Here is a 26,197-nt window from a genome sequence, read left to right as displayed (position 1 = left end):
TCTCCTTGGTTTTTACTTGTGAATTCTTTCTTTCTTTCTTTCTTTCTTTTTCTTTCTTCCATGTTCTTTCCCCCCTCTCTTCTGTTTCCTTCCTTCCCTCCCTTTCTCTTTTTTCTTTCTGTCTTTCCTTCTTTCATTCCTTCTTAGTTTCCTTCCTCCCTCTCTTCCTTTTTAGTTTCCTTCCTTCCTCTCTCCTTCCCTTTCTCTTTTTTCTTTTTGACTTTTCTTCCTTCTTGGTTTCTACCACTTTCTTCTTTCCTCCCCCTCCCTCCCTCCTTCCCTCTTTCTTTCTTTCTTTTTCTGCCTTTCTTTCCTTCCTCCTGCCTTCCTTCCCTCCCTCCATTCCTAGTTTCCTTCCTTCCTCTCTCCCCCCCTCTCTCCCTTTCTTTTTTCTTTCTGCCCTTTCTTCTTAATTTTCTCCTCCCTCTCTCCCCTCCTCTCTCTCTCTCTCTTCCTTTCTATTTTCTCCCTTCCTCCCTCCTTAATTTCCTTCCTTCCTCTCTCCCTCTCTCCCTCCCTTTCTCTTTTTTCTTTCTACATTTCCTTCCTTCTTTTCTTCCTTTTTGGTTTCCTCCCTCCTCCTCCTTCCTTCCTTCCTTCCTTCTCCCCATCGACCTACAAGTCTCAGCATATGCCCTGCCGGACCACCTGCAAATAAACAAAATTTACTTTATATTTTACAAAAGGAGAAATCCTTTCAGAAGATGCAATCATTCCCTTGGCTTATTACATTAGCCAACGCATCAGAAGCTGGGCCTTGTCTGCGTAGGCTTCTATTTCCATGTGGTTTGACATTATCGCCTATGTCCTTGTAACTGGGCTTCCCATTTTCTTTCTTAAGGTCCCCCTAGGGATGGATCCAGGCCTTCTAAGCAAAGAGCATCCGAAGGGTGGCAGTGTCCCTTGTGTAAGGATTCTTCAAACTCCAGGAACAAAGACATAGCCGGTGAGACAAACGTTTGATGACTCAACATGGGGCCAGCCCTAAGCAGTTTAAAAGTTCTTCTCCATTCATTCATTCATTCATTCATTCATTCATTCATTCATTCATTCATTCGTCTTTTAATGACCCTCTAATCGGGGTAGAGTCGGGGCAACTGAACGGAGCTAAATATTTACTAACCGGCTGCCCTCCCTGTCGCCAATGCAGAGTTCACAGCAAATTGTACTGCTCATTGTGCCCAGGGAGAGAAATCTCCCCCGCTACCTAGCATTAAACTCACAGCCTCCTGATTGGGAGGCAAGATAACCACTGCACCTGTTCTGGTTAGCTCTGGCCCAGCTCCTGCCCCAAGGAATGTGGAGGTGGGGGAGACATCCACATGCCGCAGGCCTGTTTTGCTCCCAGTAGAATCTGCTGACGAAGTCTCCTCTGACCAAGGAAGCGTGAGTAACAGGGAAGAGGGGAATTTGGCAGACAGCCCAGGAGGAGATCAATCATCTGTATCATCTCTGGATTCTGGACAAGAATGACACATCCACGCATGCGTAGAGTGATGCATAGGAGACAACAACTGAAGGATTATTACAAGAGAAAATGAGGCCACCTGTGGTTGGGTGGGGCTGCTGTAATTAGTGCTACAGATAAAAGTGCAGCCTGGTGTTTTAGCCTCATGGCAGTTAATCTGATTCATTGTTTCGTCAAGATCGTCGTTTTTGCTGTTCAGGATTGTGTGTGTGGACTCTCTGGACTTTAGAATTGAACTCAATTTCCCAGTTATTGGGTGAGCAATTGGATTGCCTTTAACCTGTGCCTTGTGTGTACTAGAAAATCCTTTTGACATTTAAAAAAGGAGCTGTTTCTGTTTTTCTGTTCATAAAAACTTTTGGGTTTTCCTTTTATCGTGTGGTGTGTGTCTTCCTGGACTAATTACCCTGTAATTATGGGGCGGTTGAGACTCGCCGGCAGAACATGCACCACTCTTAAAAATTCCTCCATCTAGTTCATTAATCTAAAGCCAAATTTTCATAACTCAAAAACCCACCTGTAGTGTATGGATGCCCCAGGTTACTTCCCCACTGGGGAAAAATATTTAAAGGAGATTTAAAAATAAATAAATTAAAAGGTCCAAGTTAAGTGATAAATATTTTATTTTCTTGACCATCATAGGAGCAGGAGATCGCAAGGACAACGTTCCAGAAGAAAGCTCCAGAACGCAACCAAAGCTTAACCAACACCAGCAACCAAAACAGGCAGGGCTTTGGTACTTAGCCGTACCGTCTGCAGCTACCTCTCTGAATTACATCCCAGCTATTCCCTTGGCACAATACCCTGTCTCATCCATAATGTAAGTATTATCATTTATTTAGGGGGAAGGGGGTCCTTTGTGTTCTGTCTGAGCTTGATGGCTTTCAGGTAAAATGTTTCTCTTTTTAAAAATAATAATTTTTATTCATTTATAAACTTTTAAAAAATACATAAAAGAAAACAACATACAAACAAGGCATTATGCAATACGAACCGAAAACAAGATCCCACTATATAGAGAACTGGTGGGACCACATTTGGAATACTGTGTCCAGTTCTGGAGAACTCACCTACGAAAAGAGATTGACAAAATTGAACGGGTCCAAAGACAGGCTACAAGAATAGTGGAAGATCTTAAGGAAGATCTTCTCCGGGTCCCGTCGACCAAACAATGTCGTTTGGTGGGCCCCAGGGGAAGAGCCTTCTCTGTGGCAGCCCCAGCCCGCTGGAATCAACTCCCCCCGGAAATTAGAATGGCCCCCACCCTCCGTGTCTTTCGCAAGTTACTCAAGACCCACCTATATCGCCAGGCATGGGGGAATTAAGACATCTCCCCCAGGTTTTCTTATATTTTATGTTTGGTATGTATGTGTTGTATGGTTTTAAAATTGTTGGGGGGTTTTAATGTAATTTTATTATTAGATTTGTTCCATTGTTATACTGTTTTTATTGTTGTGAGCCGCCCCGAGTCTTCGGAGAGGGGCGGCATACAAATCTAATAAATTGAATTGAATTGAATTAAGCATCAAACTTATCAGGAAAGATTTAATTAATTCAATCTGTATAGTTTGGAAGACAGAAGGGAAATGGGGGGACATGATCGAAACATTTAAATATGTTAAAGGGTTAATTAAGGTTCAGAAAGGAAGTGTTTTTAATAGGAAAGTGAACACAAGAACAAGGGGCACAATCTGAGGTTAGTTGGGGGAAAGATCAGAAGCAACGTGAGAAAATATTATTTGACTGAAAGAGTAGTAGATGCTTGGAACAAACTTCCAGCAGACGTGGTTGGTAAATCCACGGGAACTGAATTGAAACATGCCTGGGATAAATATATATATCCATCCTAAGATAAAATACAGGAAATAGTATAAGGGCAGACTAGATGGACCATGAGGTCATTTTCTGCCATCAATCTTCTATGTTTCTAACAAAAGTGAAACATCTATACATAAATTTATACCTTTAAGGAAAACTCTCACAAGATCAACCAAGGTTAACCAGGTACAGGCATCTGCCATGATGATTTTTTAACTGCTCCACTTCTTTTCTCTCTCTCTCTTTCTTCTGGACAGCTATTCTCCTCCGCCCGTCACTACCTCAATCTCTTCAGTCGCTGTTCCGGCTCTTGATTCCAGCAGACCGCAAACCACAGAGTGGAAAAAATCACGGCACCACCTTCAAGAACATCACTGCTGCTCCAGGACCTTCTTCCCTTCCACCAGTACGGAGGATTTGAACTGGACTTTAAACCGGGCTGTGGAAGCCGCTAAAGACATGAAGTTCACCACCGAACAAATGAACAAAACTCTCAGTTGGGCCTTGAGGAAAGCAAGGAGTCCCAGAACCTCCTGTCTCTTCTGACCCAAGAATGGACCGAAGAGAAGAGCTAAGCCACTTTCTAAGATGGACCGGGGACCCATTAAACGGACAACAGTTGCTCGCTCGCTGGAATCCCTGCCATTTTGTTGGGTTATTAGTACCCAAGAACAATGTCTCAATCCAGTGGTGGCTTCAAAAATTTTAGCAAGAGGTTCTCTGCCCGGTTGCTTTGTGACCATAGTCATGATGGGCGTGGCCTAGTGGGCCTCCTGCACCATGGCGGTGTGGGAAGGGGTTTTTGCCCTCCCTAAGCTCCAGAGGCTTTATTGAGTCAGAAGGGCAAAATTGGCCTCCCTAGGCTCTGGAGGCTTTCCATGAACCTCCAGAAGAGGAAGAATGGCCTCCCTAGTGCTCCGGAAGCTTTATTGAGCCTCCGGGAGGACAGAAATGGCCTCCCTAGACTCTGGAAGCTTTATTGAGCCTCCGGGAGGACAGAGATGGCCTCTTTGGGCTCTGGAGTCTTTCCTCAAGCATCCGGAAGGGGAAAATGATCTCCCTACACTCCGGAGGCTTTACTGAGCCTTCAGGAGGGCAAAAAAGGCCTCTTTGGGCTCTGGAGTCTTTCCTCAAGTCTCCGGAAGGAAAAAAACTCTGGTAGGCCCTTTTTTCATCCTTCCTGAGCCTCCATGTGCATCCTGCACTTGCCTGCATCCAAAATGAGCCCCCAGCAGGGCAGGGGTGGGCAGGGCCGACCAGGAATAGGATTTGGGGGCTCTCCGAACTGCACAGAATCTTAGCTAAAGGTTCTCCCGAACCCCTGTGAACCCCCAGGGGAGAATAATGTATCCTTAGTGTTTGGGGAAAATAGACGTTTGCAACTATGCTTCCTGGATTTTGCTCCCCTCTCTGAAACGATTGGGATAACTTTTGCTATTTTGGAAAGCCTGTTTTTTTCCGACTTGGGCTTTGTAGCTTCCTCTCAGGGATGTTTCAATTAATAATGTTAATAATAATAATACCGTAATAATAATAAATAATAGGCAGCTTGGGCACAAGAGGAAATGTTGGGCTAGAAAGGTGAGGAAAGGGGGGAAAGCGAGATGGTTTGTTTTGAAGGGTCCATGGAGGTCTTTGAGTATTGGTGTTTCCTTGCAAACATCTCATTACCCAACTAGGTAACTGTTCTGTCCCAGCAATGAGTGAAATAGGTCCACACCACATGGATTTGACAAAATTTAAGCATGCCATTCTAGTAGCTTAATAGCAAGGAGGTTTAACTGTGTAAAAGGTATCAGCAAAAGCAAGAAATAAGCCCATTCCATCTCAGCTGTTCTTTAGAGCCTCAAGCAATAAATCAGACTCCCCAAACAGTTCTCTTTGATCTATTTAACATGACTCACTGTGAGTTGGCAGGAAGCCTGGAAAATAAGATTTTACATTTTTTTGTAAATTTACATAAATAATCCAAGAGCCAAATCCCAGCAGCCATCGCTCACAGTCGAAAGTTGACTTCTGCACTGGCTCATCACGAAACTCACCCTTAAGTAGCCAAAAGGCGTGGCCAAGTGTTTTAAAAGATCTATTCATGCGGAGACCTCCTCCTGCTCAGCCACTCCTGCCTTCTGACACTTCTGTGTACTCTGGCGTCAAAAAGAGGCTCGTCCTGAATCACTCATGTGCACCTCTGGAGGTGCAACCTGCCCTGTTTGGCATTTAGCCTCTGACCCCACATCCTCTCTGACCTCCTCGCTATCAGATTTGGGTGCCGAGTACACTGGCCAGAGCCACAACACCAACCTATATCTGTCTCTCAATCCTCAGAATCTGTGATCAGCTGTGTAGGGTGTGAATGGGCCACGACACTAACATCACCTGTGTTTCAGTAGTTGGGTAATGAAACATCTGCAAGAAGACAGCCAAACTCCAAGAGCACCAAGGACCCCACATTTTCCCCTCATCCTCTCCTCCTCCCACCCTCCTCCTTCTTGCACTGATAATGTTACATAGTTGGATCATGCAAGGAAACAATCCAGCTCAAAGTATCAAGGACCCCACAGTTGTCTTCCTCTGCTTCCTCACCTCACTCCTTCTTGCCCTGATGATGTTACCTAGTTGGATCATGAAACGTTTGTAAAAAAAACGGCCCAACTCACAGAGCACCAAGGACTTCTCCGTTCAACCCTGAGCTACAAATATTTATGAGAAAACAAATATTCTGCTTTAAACGTTGGTACTAAAACTTTGGATTGGAGCCTTGGATCTCCCAATCTTCCAGCATCCTTCCAATGGAGTCGATCCATCCATCCATCTTTAAGTCATCCAACCTTGGCCACCTTAAGACTTTCTGGACTCCAACTCCCAGAATTCCTCAGCCGGCGCACTCCTCCTTAAGTCTTCGCCTTAACTCTTGGAATTTTTCAGCATCAATGTGCCATCCATCAGCTGAAGGTTGCTGTTAGAACTTCTCCCAAAGAGCCAAAAGTTGAACCCAGTAGCACTTTAATTTTTTGAAGAATAAGGTGTGTGATAAATGTTGGTGTGTGTGTGAATTGTTCAAAATACAAGCTGAATCATTTAGCTACATACCCAAATGGCTAGGTGTGTGTTTGTGCAAACATGTGCCTCAAAGGAATTGGAAAACACAGGTTGCTGGATTTTGCTAAGAGGTTTGTATATTTGGAGTAAAAATATCCCTTTACAGGTATTCCTCAAATTACACAATAGCAATAGCACTTAGAGTTATATACCACTTCACAGGACTTTACAGCCCTCTCTAAGTGGTTTACAGAGTCAGCATATCACCCCCAACAATCTGGGTCCTCGTTTTACCCACCTCGGAAGGATGGAAGGTTGAGTCAACCTTGAGCCGGTGGTGAGATTTGAACTGGTGAACTACAGCCAGCAGTCAGCAGAAGCAGCTTGCAGTACTGTACTCTAACAGCTGTTGCTGGTTTTCAACATATATATATATATGGGAGAAACCCCTGAGGTGCCAATTTGAGAAGTGGGCTTTAAACACGGACACCCGCACCAGTAATCCTGTTTCTTATCTTGATATTTTTGATCTGGTGTGGACTCTGATATAGGGAGAGTCCAACAAATGGGGCTGTGTTGATTCTGCAATGGGAGGAAGCAGTAAGTGGATTCCGAACCAGGGATCTGTTCTTTGGTTCTTAGGCACAATAAATTAATGGGAAATTTGATATGTAATATATGGTCTGAGCTGCCTTGCTTTCTGCATTTGCTCAAACATTGGTTCCTTCCTTCCTTCCTTCCTCCCTCTCACCAACCTTGCTTTCTTCCATCCTTCCCTCTCTTCCTCCCTTCCTCTTTCCCACATTCCTTTCTTCCTTCCTCATTCCCTCCCTCCCTCCCTTTCTCTTTCCCACATTCCTTTCTTCTTCCCTCCTTTCCTTCCTTTCCCTCCCACATTCCTTTCTTCCTCCCTTCTTCCCATAGACTTTCCCTCCCACATTCTTTTGCTCCCTTCTTCCTTCCTCCCTTCCTTCCCCTCCCACATTCCTTTCTTCCTTCCTTCTTCCCTACCTTCCTCTCTCCCTCCCACATTCCTTTTTGCTCCCTTCTTTCTTCCTCCCTCCCTTCCTTCCCCTCTCCCACATTCCTTCCTTCCTTCCCTACCTTCCTCTCTCCCTCCCACATTCCTTTTTTCCTCCATTCCTCCTTTTTTCCTTCCTCTATCCCTTCCCCTCTCTCTCCCACATTCCTTTCTCCCTCCCTCCACTTCTTCTGGACTCCAGCAAACCTTCAACCCTTCTCAACTTTCAATTTGTGCCTTGTCTGAGTTGGTAGTTCTTCCTATCAAGTTCTTGTCACTGTATCACAGAACGACCAAGAGAGAAAACCCCAGTCTCTTCTAACCCTGATCATGTCACCTAGTTGGGTCACAAAATGTCGGGAAGAAAACTATCAGACTCAGAGCCCAAGAACCCCACAGTCCATAAATAATCCCCTTAAGTCCTCCCAGACTATGATTTGAAATCATTGACATTAGAATCATGTAAAAAACTAATGTTGAAGCCTTCTCATTGTCTTGAAAAATATTTGTTTTCCTTTGTTTTCCTCTGTTTCATCGTTCAATAAATGGTTTGGTTTACTACTAAAATCTCTGGTGTACTGTTGTTTATTCCTCCCAGTATATTAGTAAATAATTTTGGGACACAAAAAAAGAAACCAGAGAGATTTCACAAGGACAATATTAGTATTAGGCTAGGCTTCCTAGGCCAATCCTTTGATACGAATAACATGTGCCCCCTCCCCCAAAAGAGAGCAAATAGAAATAAGAAATTGATAAGGAAGATTCGAAATACTATAAAATATAGAGTGTTTTCTACGAGTGGTTGGAAAAGAAAGAAAGAAAAGGAAACTGTATAAAAGAACTGTAAATGTTAAAAAGCTAAAAAAAACTAAAGTTAGAAAAGTTAAAGATATTATTAAGTAAATAGGAAGATATAGAGTATGGGAATATGAGAGTTAATAAGAAACGTAGACTCCAGGAAGGACGTCTTCGTGACGTCAAAGCTCCGCCCATGGAATTCCCTACTGGGATTCTCCACCTCCATTTGAGCCTCCCGCCCGGGTGACAGCTCCGTGGCTCTTTTGCAAAGCTGACAGCCGGGCGGCGGGGCTTCTCGGCGTTCTCCTGAACCCAAACACCAAACCCAAACTTTTGCCAAATTTCTGGGTTCGGCGTTCTGGAGAACACCGAGAAGCCCCCCAACTGTTTCAAAAGATGACAGCCGGGCGGCGGGGCTTCTCGGCGTTCTCCTGAACCCAAACACCGAACCCAAACTTTTGCCGAATTTCTGGGTTCGGCGTTCTGGAGAACGCCGAGAAGCCCCCCAACTGTTTCAAAAGATGACAGCCGGGCATCAGGGCTTCTTGGCGGCCACCCGAACCTGAAATTTTGCCAAACTTCTGGGTTCAGCATTCGGGCGGCAGGTTCGTAAGGCGGAAAATGTTCGTAAGAAGAGGCAAAAAATTTCCGAACCCCGGGTTCATATCTCAGAAAGTTCGTATGACGAAGTACCACTGTATTTAAAAATAAAAATAAAAAGCAAACCCACACATTGGAAAAATGGATCGAAGCAAAGGAATATTATTTTACACAGTTTTGTAAGAAATCATTCCAGTCTAAAGCATGTTCAAGCTGACAGAATCTGACTGTGGAGCATAGATAATACTCCGGGAAACACAACAACTAAAAGCGTAAATCATCACTAATTATTTGTGTCTGGTTTTCTTTTCACTTCACTCACTCACTTCACTCACAGTTCAGAGCAGAAAGATCTTCTGTAAAACCAGGAACAGAGATCCAGGAATTCTGGAGCATTCTCTCTAAGCACCAACTGCCTGCTACGCCCCTTCTCCCAGCAGCCTGTTCTATATACACTGCTAAAAAAAAAATAAAGTGAACACTTAAACAACAGAATATAACCCCAAGTAAATCATTTTTTTGTGAAATCAAACTGTCCACTTAGGAAGAACAGTGGTTGACAGTCCATTTCACATGCTGTTGTGCAAATGGAATAGTTGTGCAAATGAAATATTCAATGAGAATATTTCATTCATTCAAACCTAGGATGGGTTATCTGTTCCCTTTATTTTTTTCAGCAGTATATATTGCCAGGAGTGGCCAAATGTCCCATAGAGATATTAAATGCCTAGACCCCCATCTATAGAGATATTCGTGCCTGGCTCTTGCTCTCCTGACCCTGGCATCTAAGAGGGGTTCTTGATCCCCAACGTCCCCCTCTTCCTTTGAGTCACACATTACCATAACTGGGGTTTTTGCAGTCTGCTGGTTCCCAAGGTTCCCCTTCACTCTCACTCTCAGCTGGCAAAAACACTGGCCTAGGATACCCAGACGGACTCAGCTCTTCCTACTCAAAATCTGTGACCAGGTGACCCGGATGTGGATCACTCACAATAGAGGCCAGGCAGGAGCACCTTATCTCTAAGTTTCCCCCAAAATAAGAGACGATGTAATACACAAGAAAGACAACATCATTGGAATGTGGCATTACTTTGCCCTAGTTTTTTCTTAGACCCTTTGCTTGCACTGTTTCAGGCGGAAAGGTAAAATATTGAGCATTTCTTCGAAAAGCTATAGATGACATTGTGCACTTTGGGGTGACATCATTGGAATGCAGCATTTTTTAATCAGACTTGTTTTTACAAAACCAGCTGCTCAAGTGTTCTTTGGACAGGACAGCACATTTTATTAATTCTCGAGTGCTTTTTTAAAATACAGAACAGCGATACAGAAAGAACACATTTTTGTGCTTCAACATTGACATTTCAAGAAATCAAACAGCGTCTCAAGACAGCATCCAGTTAATCCTTTTCTGTGTTGAACGTGGCATTTTCCGCCGCCCCCTTCCCTTTCAATCGTAAATCATTGGAATATAAATAACAATTAAACAACACAAAAAAACCCAAAATCACTAAAGCAAACAAACAAGGAAAGAAATACATTCTCTAGAATCACAATGGGGAGTGTATGTATGTATATAAAGATTTATGCAAGGCGAGATTGAGAAAGGGAGAATCTGAGGAATTTGCAGTGCAAAATTCCCCTGGTGCAAAATCGTCGTTCATCCTAAGACGGCAGAATATGAAGAGCAAGGGAGTGCTAGATGCAAAGTTATAAGCAACAATAGGAGATGTTTTACTCCTTCCCTCTGCTGGGAATAGAAAGTAAATGCCCTGCAATGGGCAGTTAAGAGGAAGGGGCAAGATAGCTATAGATAGACAGACAGACATAGATAGGGAGATGATGGACAGATGAGAGAGATGGGGGAAAGGGAGAGATGGAGAGGGAGCGAGGGAGACAGAAAGGGGGATGATTGATTGATTGATTGATGATATATAGATACCCTGTTTCCCCTAAAAAAGACATCCCCTGATAATATGCCCAACCAAGCTTTTGAGTGTATGACAATAAGGCCAAGCTTTTATTTCACGTTTCAAAAAAATATAAGATAAGGTCTTATATTCAGGGAAACATGGCAACTGTAGATGATAGGTAGGTAGGTAGATAGCTAAAGATAGATAGATGATAGATAGATAGATAGATGATAGATAGATGAGAGAGAGAGAGACAGACAGACAGAATGGATGGAAAGAGAAAGGATAGACAGATAAAATGAATGAAAAAGAATTGATGGAAGACAGCTAGGTAGCTAGAGTGAGTGAGTGATAGAAGCAGAGATAGATAGATACAGATTTATCAATCGCCAATAAATGCTCATGGGTGAATGAGTATTCACCTCTACTCTACCCTGAATGGTTTTAAAGAAATCACAGGGTCGTAATAAGGAATATGGAAATGGACAGAGAAAGATAAGACGACAGTTAAAGTGATATGTGGACAGGCATGTTTTTTTGACCCATGGTTGAATTATAGCATCAAGACTTTGGGAAGCGAAACATGATTCTAGCTTTCTCAAATATGGAGATCACTTACAGCCAAAAACCCATCCTTACCTTCTAAGGCAGAACGAGATCAAATCCTGAAGAACTCAAAAGTTCTTCTTGGGTTAACCACCAACCATGAAACCAAAACCTAATAAAATTAAAGCTTAGTGGGTGGGAGAAGAGTTCTTTTCTAAACTCACCCATGGAAGCTGGAAAACAAAAATGAGATTTTGGGGAACCCTAAAAGTCATCTCTGGAGATTCTCAATCATCCAGGTCATGGTTGTCCCAAAGGTGCTTTTTCAAAAGGCAAGTGGACTTCGGTTTTTTTTTTTTAAATTCTCCTGGAATACCTTTTGTTTCTCATCCAAGAAGCTTCTTCAGTTCCTGTTCTGTCTGGCCAGATCAATTTTCAGAAATAAAGACCCACACATGTTGGTTCAAAAGTACCCACGGGCAAAGTCTATTGGTAAAACAGTTTCTGCAGTACAAGGGATGCTAGCCAGATAGACTCATAAATCTCCACTACTGATGTGTCACTGGTTATTTAACTAAACTCACAGTCCAGGGAATTTAACAGCTCATGCAACTGGTAAGAATTGAAGTTAGTGGAAGCATAAGCAGTCTCTCAGCTCTGAGGCACCTTCCTACATGATGGAGGACATTGTTTGCCACACACTCTTTCCCATCAGCCTGTCCTTTTATACTGCCAAGGTGTGGCCAAATATCCCATAGATCTATTTAACGCCAATAACCCCTTCTTGTGAGATATTCATGCTTAGATACTATTATCTTTACCCTTGCATCTAACGGGGTCCTGATCCTCAAATTCCCCATCATCCTCTGAGTCAGACAATACCATAATTGTTCTACAGTCTCTGGTAGTTCCCCAGTCTCCAACTCCCCTTCACTCTCAGACTCGGGTAACAAGAACATGCGATGCTAGTACTCATCCATCTCCTGGTCTTCGAAATACATGACCAGCTCAATCGGACATAGACCACTCACAACAGTTCCAGGGGAAAATGAAGTCCATTTGCCTTTCGAAAAAGCACCTTTAGAGCAACCTCAAAAGACATAGAGCCGATTTGAGCCATATTGGGAAGGCTCTTCTTAAAACTAAGCGGATGAATTGCAAGATTTAGGCCAACAGATTCTCTCTTTCTCAATTTAGCCCTCTTTGCAGGAACTGGTAGGATGAGCTCAAAGGCAATGAGGAGGAAAAATATTCTTGGTCTCCTAAATGAGCTATAAATCTAATCGATCAAGGGCAAATGGTTTCCAGAAGCAAATTTTGGTTCTTCTGTTGTTGTTTTTACATTTCTTTGCACCAAAATGCTACCACGAGGTTCCAAGGATATATACTGGCCACCATGCCTCCGTAAAATTTAAAGCCATCAGGAGACCTGAGATGATAGGGAAAAACAATCTCCGTTGGATAGGCTTTGAGACAGTAAGTTATGTCATGCTTTGGTGGAAAAACACGAGCCAGATATGACATACTTCCAAAAGAGAAGAGGAAGGAGAACAACCAAGTTACATCCAGAAAATATATGTATAAATAGATATAGATATAGATATATCATTTATCTCTCAAAAGCCAGCCTGGCTGCATATCAAGGAACTAAAAAAAAAAAACCAGAACAAAACCAAGTAGAAGAAATACATAATCAAGACAACAAACCCAACGACAGCAATGTGAGGAGGGAAGTTATTACAGTTATTTCCAAAAAAATGCAAGCCTATTGCGACGCCTAGAAGACAATATTCACAGTTTGCATCCGTGAGGGTTAAGTACAGGATTACAGAGCCATAAATAAGTCACAAGCATTCGTTCATCCAAGCAGGGAGAGAGAAAAATGAAATAATTGGGGTGGGGTGGGGGGGAAGGACCAAAAGACAGTATTGAAAATATAATCACCATTGTCTTATCTCTCCAATGATGAAGCAGTGGGATCTTCCAACATGGGCAGTTGAATCTGACAACTTTATTTTTCTCGGCTACATACAGAGATAATATCTATAGTATAGAATATATTACTCTTTATCTTTCTCCACTCGTCCTTTAGATACAATGCATATTATTATTAATATTATTTGTTTCCTATTTAGCTTGGCTTCATATGAGGAGGGAATTTGTGAAAAATTTCAAGAAGTGTGGAAAGGAGGCCCAGAACTCAACCGGGATGCCAGATCTTCAATGATTCAGTTGATGTTCGGGGAAGGGGGTCAATGAGAGGGAGAGAGGGAGGGAGGGAGAGAGAGAGAGGAGGACAGAATGAAGACGATGCGAATTTAACTGCTGCTTTCTTCGTCCGTTTTGGTCAGTTTCTTCAGCGTGTCCAGCAATTTCTGTGGGGTGAGGACATGTGTGGAACCTGAAGGAAGGGAAAAAAAGGAGAAGACGACAATCAGATTTCAAAAAGGAGGAGCGGAACAGTACCTAAATCAAGGGTGGGCTATCTGAGATTTGGCAAATCTCCCTGGACTACGACTCCCAGGATCCTTTGCCCATCTGCCTTGCGGGGAACAGCAGCTCCTGGATGACTACAGAGCGAGTACGGCAGCCATTTTGGGGATCGGCCTAAACCCCTCCCGCCCACTCACTCCCACCCCCTCAAAGGTTGAAAAGCTCGCAGCTCAGCTCCAAACGGTGACCGACACCCCCCCCCCCCAAAAAAAATCTACTCGGAAGGCAGAGAAGAGGGAAGAAGGGTAAGGAAAGATTTTATAGAGGGGGGAGAAGGGAAAACTAAAAATTGCCCGCCCTTCGTTCCTACGGACATTCTCAAGTCATCCAGGTCATTTATGGTTGTCCCAAAGGTGCTTTTTCAAAAAAGCAATCTGAAGTTTGTTTTTTTCCTCGAAGAGGTTTCGCTTCTCATCCCAGAAGCTTCTCCACTTCTGACTGAAGAGAATTCGGTCTTCGGACAAGTTCAGTCAGAAACTGAAGAAGCTTCTGGAACGAGAAGTGAAACCTCTTCCCCCCACAAAAAAAGCCAAAAGCCAGTTGCTTTTTGAAAAAAACACCTTGGGGATGATTGTCCCACCCCCTCATTGCCCATACAAGATTCGTTGGGATTTAAATGTAGCCCCACCCCTTCCCTGTCACGAGACCAGGCCCATATTAATATATACACTCATATATATATATATATTAAGAGAAATGTTTGCAAAAGGTTAAGCCTATGGAACTACGTCTAAGCACAGGAGGAAAAATAACTGGAAAGGAATCAAAATGGAAACCAGCCATCACCAAAATAAATCAATGTATTTCAATATATACAGTGGTACCTCATCATACGAACTTAATTGGTTCCAGGAGGAGGTTCGTAAGGTGAAAAGTTCGTAAGATGAAACAATGTTTCCCATAGGAATCAATGTAAAAGCAAATAATGCGTGCAAATCCTTGAGGAAAATCCCAAACTTTAGAAGAGAGGCGAACAGAGGGCAGGGAGGAGCAGCTAAAGGGGGCGGGTGGAAGAAGCAAGGCTAGGCTAAAGGGTGAGTGGGAAGGAAGAAAGGCAAGGGGCGCCCCTCCCTTTTCTTTCTTCAAAAGACACCCTTTCAGTGCCTTTGAAAGCACGTTGTTCTCTGCAAAATCTTTCCTCCAAGCTGCCCCTCCCTTTTCTTTCTTCAAAAGACACCCTTTCAGTGCCTTTGCAAGCCTGTTGTTCTCTGCAAAATCTTTCCTACTCCAAGCAGCCCCTCCCTTTTCTTTCTTCAAAAAAGGGGGGGAAAAGAAACCCCTTCATCCCAGCAGCAGCTGTTTGGGTTCGTAAGGTGAAAATAGTTGGAAGAGGAGGCAAAAAAATCTTAAACACCGGGTTCGTATCTTGAAAAGTTCATTAGAAGAGGCGTTCGTAAGATGAGGTACCACTGTACTTGGTTTTTTTAAAAATTACACCCACACAACCAACCAACCGATCACACAGCAATCAAAATGCAGTGAAGATATGGAGAAGGACATGCAGAATTTGTCATGAAGTTCCAGAGCTGGGGCATCGTCTACCAGGAGAGGCAACAAATGGGGACCATGTGAGATCATTTGGGCATCCTATTGGTTCTAGCCAGTTCTTTAGAACCGTTAGTAAACCAGTGGTGATGTTACAGAGCCAGTTCTGCTGGTTCGTGGTCCGCCATCTTGTTTATGGCTTCTGCGCATGTGCAGAAGCTAATTTGTAGATAAGAATTCACAACGGGGCCAAGCATCCACAGTGATGCCAAGACATTGCTTGGAAACTTAGCTTTCTAGTCCAGTGGGCAAGTTCTGCTTACAACAAAATCATGATCCGGTTTTGCATGGAAGCAGCCTCAAATATATTTTTCAAAATTGTCGTTTTGAAGCAAACATTTTCTCATACCAAGAAAAAAAGAAATTAAAGAAAAGGAGGAGGGAGAAAGAAACCGATGGAAAAGCAAGAAAGAGATGATAGAAATATCAAAAGAAGCCCTTCCGGAGTGGGGGGGAAAAGGAAGAGTTTCTTCTCAAGATAAATTGCTTTTACTTTTTTTAGTTCTCTCTAGCTCTCATTCCATAGTTGGAGCCTGGTCCTCAAAAGAGACCCTAGTAGAATCTCTGAAGTCGGGGTGTCTCAGATCCATGAGAAATTTGGTGGGAGTAAGAATGTGAGTAGAACCTGTGAGAAAATAGAGTGCGGGCTGACTCTTGGTGAAAGGAAAGAAAGAAGGAAGAAAGAGAGAGAGAGAAAGAAGAAAGAAAGAAGAAAGAAAGAAAGAAAGAAAGAAAGAAAGAAAGAAAGAAAGAAAGAAAGAGGACGGGAAGGAGAGAGGGAAGGAAGAACGGATGCAAGGAGATAGGAATGAGAAGGAAGAAAAGAAATAATGAAATGCAAAGAAGGAAAGAAGGAAATGAAAGGCAGGGAGGAAGGAGGAAAGTAAAAAGGAGGGAAGGAAGAAAAAAGAAAGAAAGACAGGAAGGAAAGAAAGGAAAGAAAGAAAGAAAAGAAACATGCCAAAAAATTTTGTTTATGCTTTTTCTTAAAAAAAAAACACACCTTACAACACATTTCAAATCAGCAAAAATCACTGTGATGGAAGCCAGTGATGATACATGAAGCAGAAATGGCAAGAGAAACACAGTCACACAATCACACCTACAGAGAGATAACAACGAAGGAAGCTGTGGGAGAGAAATAAAATCTCATTGGGGTTCTGAACTAGAAGACCCCCACAACCACAAAACCAGAGTTAACTCTAGAGGAAACATTGATATACCATACGTTCAGTATAAATACATCCAGTATATTAGATAATGGAAGGTTCAAGTTGCAGAACTTTTAAATCTCCCATGCAAATGGTTATTATTATTATTGTTGCTGTTGTTATGTAAAAAAATATAGATTGCGCTATTTAAGTGGCACGTAGGAAATTTTAAATTTAAAACTAAAAGGGGGGAGGGGTTAAAATCAGAGCTGGAACATGCTAAATAAAGGAAGTTGCTTGAGCAATTTTTGAGACTGGAGAAAAAGGTCAAAAGAATGTGAGTCTTCTAAACAGGGAAAAGGACCCCCCGCCCAATATAAATAAGCTTTGCAAGAATGAGCAACGCCCAATTAAACCCATCATGGCAAGAGCAACGTTCAACACTAGAAGCAACACTAAACAAAGCCGGAGACATTATCACACACGCTTTTGAACTCACACAAAAAAGTGAGATGACACAAAAGGAAGGAGGCAGCATGGAGTAGGAAGTTGAGAAAGTGGATTTGAGAAAAGCCACCTTCTTAGAAGAGAGGAAAAATTTGAGGGGTGGGGAGACAACAGAGGAATGGGAAGATAGCAATTCAAAAAGGAGTGAGATGTGAGGGAGGGAGGACCATGTGTGGTTCGGAGGCTGATATAAGCTCTTATTTCAAGAAATTGCATTTGATAGGGTAGCATGGACAGCAATTCCCTATAAAGTCGCCAAGAATCAGTCAAAACTAAATGGTCAAAAGTGTGTGTAGATTCTCGTTCCTTCTAGTCATGGTTGTTCCCAAAGGTGCTTTCTCAAGAGGCAACTGGACTTTATTTTCCCCTTGAAGATATTTTGTTTCTCATCCTAGAAGCTTCCTTTGTTTTGACTGAATGGTGGGGAATGGAAAGATTCAGTCGGAACTGACTGAGAGGTGAAACGTCTACAGGGAAAAACAAAGAAAGTCCACTTGACTCTTGAAAAAAAGTACCTTCGAGACAGCCATGACCTGGAAGACTGAAAATCTTCACAGACTACGGCAGACCTGAAGAAGCTTCTTGGATGAGAAGTGAAATGTCTTCAGGGAAAAGCAAAGATTTATCCCCAAGGTGCTCTTGGAAAATTACCTTGGGGATAAATGGCTGAAATGATGCTACCAGCTCTTATTTATTTGTTCTTATTCTTGTTCTACACTACTAAACATTTGCTTGTTCTTCTTTCTACACTACTATCAGACAAATGGTTATCCAATCTCTGTTTAAAATTTTGAGTGTTTCTCCTTAGTTCTAAATTCAAACTGCCCAAGAAGCTGCTGATACAGTTCTACAGAGGAATCATTGAGTCTGTCATCTGCACCTCTATAACTGTCTGATTTGGTTCTGCAACCCAACAAGACTGACACAGACTTTGGAGGATAATCAGAACTGAAGAAAAAACAATTGCTGCCAACTTGCCATCCATTGAGGACCTTCACAAGCACTGTGAAAATATTTACTGACTCTTTGCATCCTGGACATAAACTGTTTCAACTCTTACCCTCAAAACCATGCTACAGAGCACTGCACACCAAGCCAACTAGACACAGGAAAAGATTTTTACCGAATGCCATCACTCTACTAAACAAATAATTCCCTCAACACTGTCAAATTATTTACTAAGTCTATACTACTATTACTACTAGTTTTCTCTCATTTCTACCACCCATGTCCTCCCACTTATGACTGTATGACTGTAACTTGTTGCTTCTATCCTTAAGATTTTTATTAATATTGATTGTTTGACCCTTATGACAATCATTAAGTGTTGTGCCACATGATTCTTGACAAATGTATCTTTTCTTTTATGTACACTAAGAGCATCTGCACCGAAGACAAATTCCTTGTGTGTCCAATCACACCTGGCCAATAAATAATTCTATTCTATTCTATTCTATTCTATTCTATTCTCATCTCGTCTCGTCTCGTCTCTCTAGTTTCCATCCACTGCTTCTTGTCAGGCCTTCTGGTGCTTTGGAAAATAGATTGACCTCCCCCATTTTTGTGGTAGCCCCTCAAATATCCTGAAGGGTTGTAGGCATGGATGGGGAGAGAATAGGACAGGGCAGGGGGAGTAAGCTTGTTCCCAGGGAGAATATGTTCAGGGAGTAGTGGTTTGTGGACAGGTGGCCTTGAAGTCAAGAGAAAGGTGAGGAGACAGATGGAGATGATGGAAGACAGAGCAGAGCGGAGCAAGCAAGCATGAGCTGAAGACTCCAAGCTAGACAAGGACTTACCTATCAACACCTCCCACTTTCCACTGGCTTGCGTCACCTCGTAGGCACAGCGCATCTCGCTCAGAGCAACCCCACCCAGGATGAAAACAATGAGACGAGGACCACTTCGGTATTCTCCGGGAGCCTTGTTCTTGTGCCAGTGTCCATAACGGGCACTGAAGACCAGGGGTAAGGATGAAAAGGAAAGGGAAAAAAAATAAGGATAGGATCTGGAAGAGCCCCAGTGACGACGCAGTAATTAAATGCAACATTGTGAGAGAGAGATTTCCCAAGGTGGGGAGAAATAGTACAATGTCACATTAAACGGAGGTAAGATGGGTGCCCAATAAATTTTACAAATAAATAAATATAAAAATGTATAAATAAACAAAAAAGATAGATAGATAAATGGATGGTTGGTTGGATGGATGGATGGATAGATGATATAGATGATAGCTAGATAGAGATAGATATAGATATAGATATAGAGAGATAGATGATAGAAAGATAGATAAAGAGGGGAGAGAGAGAGATGGTAGTGTGAGAGAGAGATGAAAGAGAGAGAGAGAGAAACAAACAGACATATCTCCCAAGATGGGGAGAAACAATGTCCCATTAACCTGAGGTAAGATGGGTAGCCAATAATTTTTACAAATAAATAAATTTAAATTATATAGACCATAGATGGATGGATGGATGGAGGATAGGTAGATAGATAGATAGATAGATAGATAGATAGATAGATAGATAGATAGATTAGATATAGATAGATGGTAGCGAGATAGATGGATGATAGATAAATGATAGCTAGATGTGGATGGATAGATAATATAGATGATAGCTAGATAGAGATAGATACAGTAGATAGATGATAGAAAGATAGATAGAGGGAGGGGAGAGAGAGAGATGATAGTCTGAGAGAGAGATGAGCGAGAGAGAGAGAGAGAGAGACAGACAGACAGACAGACAGACAGACAGACAAACACAGTTAACAACTCTCTCAATTAGCAACCGAAACTTTGGACTCAACTTGGGCCATACGTCGAGGACTACCTGTAGTTTGACCAAACGCTTCCCTTCTTACCTGACAGCACCTGTACTGCTGAAGGAAGCAGCAGAGCGAGTGGAGATGTATGGGTAATGTTTGGTGTCCAGTTTATCCTCCAAAGCGTCCTTGAAAAGAAAGACAATAATAATAATAATAATAATAATAATAATAATAATAATAATAATAGTAGTAGTAGTAGTAGTAGTAGTAGTAGTAATAGTAATGATGGAGGGGGAGGAGTGGAAGGGGAGGTGGAGAAAGTAAGAAAGGAGGAGGAGGAGAAGGAGGAGGAGAAGGTGGAGGAGGAAGAAGAGGAGGAAGAGGAAGAGGAAGAAGAAGAAGAAGAACAACAACAACAAGAAGAAGAACAACAACAAGAAGAACAACAACAAGAAGAAAACAAGAAGAAGAACCAGAAGAAGAACAAGAAGAACAAGAAGGAGAGGAAGAAGAAGAAGAAGAAGAAGAAGAGGAAGAACAAGAAGAAGAAGAGGAGGAAGAAGAAGAAGAAGAAGAAGAAGAAGAAGAAGAAGAAGAAGAAGAGGAAGAACAAGAAGAACAAGAAGAAGAGGAAGAAGAACAAGAAGAAGAAGAAGAAGAAGAGGAAGAAGAGGAAGAGGAAGAAGAGGATGAAGAAGAAGAACAACAACAACAACAACACCTGGAGCTTCTGCAAGTGATCAACAGTGTCTCTTAGGCATAAAGTAAACTCAAACCTGTGCGCACAGTTCCAGTTTTACAATCGTGCAGCGTCCTCATCCGTACCGGTAGGAACCCACTACTGCTATCACTTACGTACCTCCATGATGTCTTTGACTACTGGAGTCCATCGGGAGAGCTGGTAAGTCTGTTCGCTGATACGTTCCTTCCGCTCCGGCTTGCTTCTACGACGTAAAGTGGACTGGACACACGAGAGAGAGAAAATGGGAGTCAGAGGATATCGACCAGGCATTATTCACAAGGCAAGAGTAGATCTACCCCTTCCAAGCACAATAGATCTGCCTTCACCATAGCGAGATATGTATGTGTGTATATATGTATGTATGCAATGATGGGCTCCTACAGGAACAGTCAGGAACGGTCAGGAACGCAGTTCCGGTAGCAAAATTTGGAGCTCCACCCCAGAGCACCCAATTTGCACTGAAAGATGTTGAAACAAAATGCATAAGCCACGCCCACAGTGTGGTAGTAAAAAATTTGGTAGCCCATCACTGTATGTATGTATGTGTGTATATATTTTGGGTGGGAGGAGGAGGAGGAGGAAGAAACGGAGGAGGACAGTCGCTGGCGAAGGAAGGAGGTGACGTGAGGGGAATCAAAAAAATCCAAAACTTTAAGGCTTTTTAAAAAAATGGCAGGAAACTGGCCGGGCCTTTGTGCTGCTCTCAAATTTCCTGGGAAATACCACTGGTACCTTTACCTAAGAACGCCTCTACTTAAGAACTTTTCTAGATAAGAACCGTCTGTTTAAGATTGTTTTGCCTCTTCTTAAAAAACATTTTCTACTTAAGAACCCGAGCCTGGAAAATTTTCCCAGGAAATTTGAGAGCAGCACAAAGGCCTGGCCAGTTTCCTGCCATTTTTTTAAAGCCTTAAAGTTTTGGATTTTTTTCCTCCTTCGGCAGCGACTGTCCTCCTCCTCCTCCTCCTCCTCTTCCTCCTCCTCCCACCCAAATTCCAAGCTTTTATTTCTTTCCTAATGGGTTTGCACCCATTATTTGCGTTTACATTTTTTCCTAGGGGAAAAACTGCTTCTACTTACAAATGTTTCTACTTAAGAACCTGGTCACAGAACGAATTAAGTTCTTAAGTAGAGGTACCACTGTATATGTGTGTGTGTGTGTGTGTGTGTGTGTGTGTGTGTGTGTGTGTGTGCATATACGTATATGTGTGTATATGTATGTATAGATATATGTGTGTATGTATGTATATATGTATGTATGTATGTATGTATGTATGTATGTATGTATGTATGTATGTATGTATACCATTTGTGGCCAGCTTTTAAGTGCCTAATACACCTTAGCTAATTTATACGACAAATGTGGCAACCTTGTTTATTCTTTTCCCTAATAGTATCAAACAGAATATAGACTTCATAGCTTATGGATTGTAATTTTAGTAGTATTGACAATGCATAATTGATAGAGTGGATTATTTTATGGATTTTATCTGTTTTTTTAATCTTTTATCTTACACCTTTTGATTGTGTATTCACGGAGTGTTTTTATTTGTTCTGGTCTATGATTGTAATAATAAATTTGAACTTTGATCCCGTCACCTCTCCGAAAGAACCGAGCAGCAGGACTTACATCTGTGACAATCGGCACCCCAAGGTGTGCCATATTGGTGATGATCTCGCTGTCTTCGGGAGGGATCTGAGCATGCTGGATCAGTTTGTTCAGGTTTTCCTCGGTGATCCCTTGGTGAAGAAAGATATAGGTACCAAAAAGATATGAAACATAAAAACATAGAAGATTGACGGCAGAAAAAGACCTCATGGCCCATCTAGTCTGCCCTTATACTATTTTCCGTATTTTACCTTAGGATGGATATACTGTATGTTTATCCCGGGCATGTTTAAATTCAGTAACTGTGGATTTACCAACTACATCTACTGGAAGTTTGTTCCAAGCATCTACGACTCTTTCAGTGAAATAATATTTTCTCACGTGGCTTCTGATTTTCCCCCCTAGTCATCTCAGATTGTGCCCACTTGTCCTTGTGTTCAGTATCCTATTAAAAACACTTCCCTCCTGAACCTTATTTAACCCTTTAACATATTTAAATGTTTCGATCGTGTCCCCCATTTCCCTTCTGTCCTCCAGACTATACAGATGGAGTTCATGAAGTCTTTCCTGATACGTTTTATGCTTAAGAATTAGGATTATAGAAGAGACACCAACGGTTTGCAAGAGTATGTTATCAGTCATTTAACATAATTTGAACTAAGGTAAAAAATCACATAGGGAAAGCCCCCAGACAGGCTACAGAGCTGGTGCATCAGCTTCGGATAACACCTCCTGGACACATTCTGAAAATGCTCTTCCTGAACTCAGTCTTCGTCTTACAACTGAAACTGAACCCCAAATTGAGCCAGAGTTGTGCAGTGGTTAGAGTGCAGCACTGCAGACTACTTCAGCTAACTGCTAGATGCAGTTCAGCAGTTCAAATCTCACCACCAGCTCAAGGTTGACTCAGCCTTCCATCCTTCTGAGGTGGGTCAAATGAGGACCCGGATTGTTGGGGACAAGAGGCTGACTCTGTAAACCGCTTAGAGAGGGCTGGAAAAGCACTATGAAGCGGTAGATAAATCTAAATGCAACATGTTCTCAGGTCTCCCCAGTGACTAAATAAAGAGTCATTCCTACCGTTCTTGAGAAAAATGTAGAGTAAGATGATCCGGATCTTGTCATAGGTGCTGACATTGGCATCAAGCAGGATTGGGACAATCGCTCGCATGGGATCCTTGATCTTCTCCCCTTCTGCATCAGTGCCCATGGCCAGATCCTGGCAAGACAGAACATCTCCCTGGACTTCACTATGTCAGAACCAAATTGGGAAGCCCATTCCTGCCCAGCTGAGGTTGGGGTGAACTTGGAACTAAAAGGTTCAGCCTCCAGGAGGCCTCCTCCTCCTCCACCTCCTCCTTTTTTTGGAAAACAGTCCAGGGATGTAAGTGGGCCATTAAAACCAGGCAACTTGTTCTGCCGGTGTGTTTCAACTGCCCATAATTACAGGGTAATTAGTCCAGGAAGACACACACCACAATATAAAAGGAAAACCCAAAAGTTTTTATAAACAGAAAAACAGAAACAGCTCCCTTTTTAAATGTCAAAGGGATTTTTTGGTACACACAAGGCACAGGTTAAATGCAGTCCAATTGCTCACCCAATAACTGGGAAATTGAGTCCAATTCTAAAGTCCAGAGAGTCGACACACAATCTTGAACAGCACAAAAACCACAATCTTGATGAAACAATGAATCAGATAAACTGCCATGAGGCTAAAACACCAGGCTGCACTTTTATCTGTAGCACTAATTACAGCAGCCCCACCCAACCACAGGTGTCCTCATTTTCTCTTGTAATAATCCTTCAGTTGTTGTGTCCTATGCATCACTCTACGCATGCGTGGATGTGTCATTAATTCTTGTTCAGAATCCAGGGATGATACAGATGATTGATCTCCTCCTGGGCTGTCTGCCAAACTCCCCTCTTCCCTGTCACTCACACTTACTTGGTCAGAGGAGGCTTCATCGGCAGATTCCATCGGGAGCATAACAGGCCTGCGGTATGTGGATGTTTCCTCCACATCCACCTGCACATTCCTTGGGGCAGGAGTTGGGCCAGAGCTAACCACAAAAGCAACTAATCAAGGTAAGCCTGTCTCTCCAGCATCCAAATAAGCGGAGGTGATGTGGGAGTCAGGATAAGCATCAAAGCAACCTGAGAGCTCTGAGGGGGACAAGGGAATAGAGCTATCAGATATAGAGACAGAGGCAAATGGAGAGCCAATAGCCCCCAGTTCTGGAGATGGCTGATGACAAAGAGGAGGAACAGCTGGATCCAGTGCCTGATGCATGGATTCGCAGAAGGTAGAGGAAAGTAGAGCAGTGGAAATCTACGAGCCGGTCCTTGGGACGGAGGAGCCACCACTGCTAGTAAAGCCAGAGTAAGCATCAAGGCATCTTGAGAGCTCTGAGCAGGACGAGGGAGTGGAGCTGTCAGAGATAGGGACAGAGGCAGATGGAGAGCCAATAGCCCCAGGTCTGGAGGTGACTGGTGAGAAAGAGGAGGAACAGCTCAGTTCTGTGCCTGATGCATGGATTTGCAGAAAGCAGAGGAGAGGAGAGCAGTGGAAATCTATGAGCTGGTCCTTGGGACAGAAGAGCCAACATTACTAGCAAAACCCCGCCCTAGCTCAGGGGATGAAAGATAGGGGCTGTAGATGAATAGATGAGGTGGACCACTATTCATCTCCTGGCTGGACAGACATGTTAGCCTGTAGCGAGGGATAATTTTTTTGCCAGTACTGATGGCGCTCTTATAAAGGAATCATTGATTTAACTACAGAGGGTCTATAACAGTGATGGCAAAACTATGGCACGGGCGCCACAGGAGTCATATCTGTTGGCATGAGAGCCGTTGCCCTAGCTCAGCTCCAACGTGAATGTGTGTGCCGGCCAGCTGATTTGTGGCTCTGGGAGGGCGTTTTTGGCTTCCAGAGAGCCTCCGGGGAGATGGAGGAGGGTATTTTTACTCTCCCCTGGCTCCAGGGAAGCCTTTGGAGCCTGGGGAGGGCAAAACATGATCCTACTGGGCCCACCAGATGGTTCTGGCATCCAGAGGTCCTCCAAAGGGCAGGGGAAGCTGTTTTCGCCCTCCCCAGGCATTGAATTATGGACATGGGGCCTCACGGATGAGCGATAGCACGCACCCATGCTCTTTGGGCACCCAAGGGAAAACAAAGTTTCTCCATGACTGGGCCATGATGTTTGAGCCGCTGGGTCAGAAGCCCTGCCAGAATCCACTCCTTTGTCAAAGGAAGCACAGAAGTACTGTGGTCAGCAAGAAAGTCAACAGTTTCTTTGACTCCTTGAAAGGTCTGTCAAATTCTGGGAAGATTTTCAAAGCAGGAGAGCGGAGGAGGAAAGAATCCAGATAAGTTGACAAAATGCTTCTTCAAACATCCTTTGATCAGCACAATTTGAACGCTATCCCAAACCCTTTTTTTTAAGGCACCCCCAGACTTACTTGCTCCACTCTGCAGAGCTTGTCCACAGTGCCTTGGTAGTGTTTCATGCAATCTTCAGCCAGGTGCAGATGAGTGGAATACTAGCCAAACGCAAGAAGAAAAAAGAAGAATATTATTTGACTGAAAGAGTAGTAGATGCTTGGAACAAACTTCCAGCAGACGTGGTTGGTCAATCCACAGTGACCGAATGTAAACATGTCTGGGATAAACATAGATCCATCCTAAGATAAAATACAGGAAATAGTATAAGGGCAGACTGGATGGACCGGGAGGTCTTTTTCTGCCGTCAATCTTCTATGTTTCTATGCTTCTAAGAATTCAGCAATCTGGACACGCTCTTTTCTTCCAATAAAGAAGAATACAGTGTTACCTCTGCTTAAGAACTTAATTCGTTCCGTGACCAGGTTCTTAAGTAGAAAAGTTTGTAAGAAGAAGCAATTTTCCCCCTAGGAATCAATGTACAAGCAAATAATGCATGCAAACCCATTAGGAAAGAAATAAAAACTCGGAATTTGGGTGGGAGGAGGAGGAGGAAGAAGAGGAGGAGGAGAGTCGCTGCCGAAGGAAGAAGGTGAGGTGAGGGGGATAAAAAAAAATCCAAAACTTTAAGGCTTAAAAAAAAAGAGGTACTCTGAAGCGGTGAGGAGGAGCACGCGCCTCCCATACACGCGGTGCGAGGCTGCCTCCCATACACTGCACCAGAGAGAGAGAAACCCAG

At 43.0% G+C, this 26,197-nt stretch overlaps 2 protein-coding genes across 3 annotated transcripts in view; one reads left to right on the top strand and one right to left on the bottom strand.

Moving 5' to 3' along the window:
* The window catches only part of AKNA (AT-hook transcription factor), a 47,822-nt gene extending 39,909 nt beyond the window's left edge, over positions 1 to 7,913 (top strand). The window contains exons 19-21 of the mRNA XM_070758718.1: positions 842 to 946; positions 2,111 to 2,288; positions 3,544 to 7,913. Coding sequence (XP_070614819.1) covers positions 842 to 946; positions 2,111 to 2,288; positions 3,544 to 3,832 — 572 coding nt within the window. The 3' untranslated portion in view covers positions 3,833 to 7,913. The remainder of the gene's footprint in view (positions 1 to 841; positions 947 to 2,110; positions 2,289 to 3,543) is intronic.
* Positions 7,914 to 10,005: 2,092 nt separating this feature from the next.
* Positions 10,006 to 26,197, bottom strand: part of LOC139170999 (syntaxin-binding protein 1) — a 49,052-nt gene continuing 32,860 nt past the window's right edge. Inside the window, exons 13-19 of one of the 2 annotated variants that reach the window (XM_070758716.1) lie at positions 25,479 to 25,559; positions 23,094 to 23,232; positions 22,035 to 22,144; positions 20,522 to 20,623; positions 19,759 to 19,847; positions 18,696 to 18,850; positions 10,006 to 13,604 (exon numbers count right to left, since the gene is read on the bottom strand). In XM_070758716.1, coding sequence (XP_070614817.1) covers positions 13,522 to 13,604; positions 18,696 to 18,850; positions 19,759 to 19,847; positions 20,522 to 20,623; positions 22,035 to 22,144; positions 23,094 to 23,232; positions 25,479 to 25,559 — 759 coding nt within the window. In that variant the 3' untranslated portion in view covers positions 10,006 to 13,521. The remainder of the gene's footprint in view (positions 13,605 to 18,695; positions 18,851 to 19,758; positions 19,848 to 20,521; positions 20,624 to 22,034; positions 22,145 to 23,093; positions 23,233 to 25,478; positions 25,560 to 26,197) is intronic. The other variant, XM_070758717.1, reaches the window with a different exon arrangement.

This window comes from Erythrolamprus reginae, chromosome 8, assembly GCF_031021105.1.
Source record: "Erythrolamprus reginae isolate rEryReg1 chromosome 8, rEryReg1.hap1, whole genome shotgun sequence".
Taxonomy (NCBI): Eukaryota; Metazoa; Chordata; class Lepidosauria; order Squamata; family Dipsadidae; genus Erythrolamprus; species Erythrolamprus reginae.
Note: the sequence above shows the minus strand (reverse complement) of the source record. Positions and strands in the feature narration are given on the sequence as shown.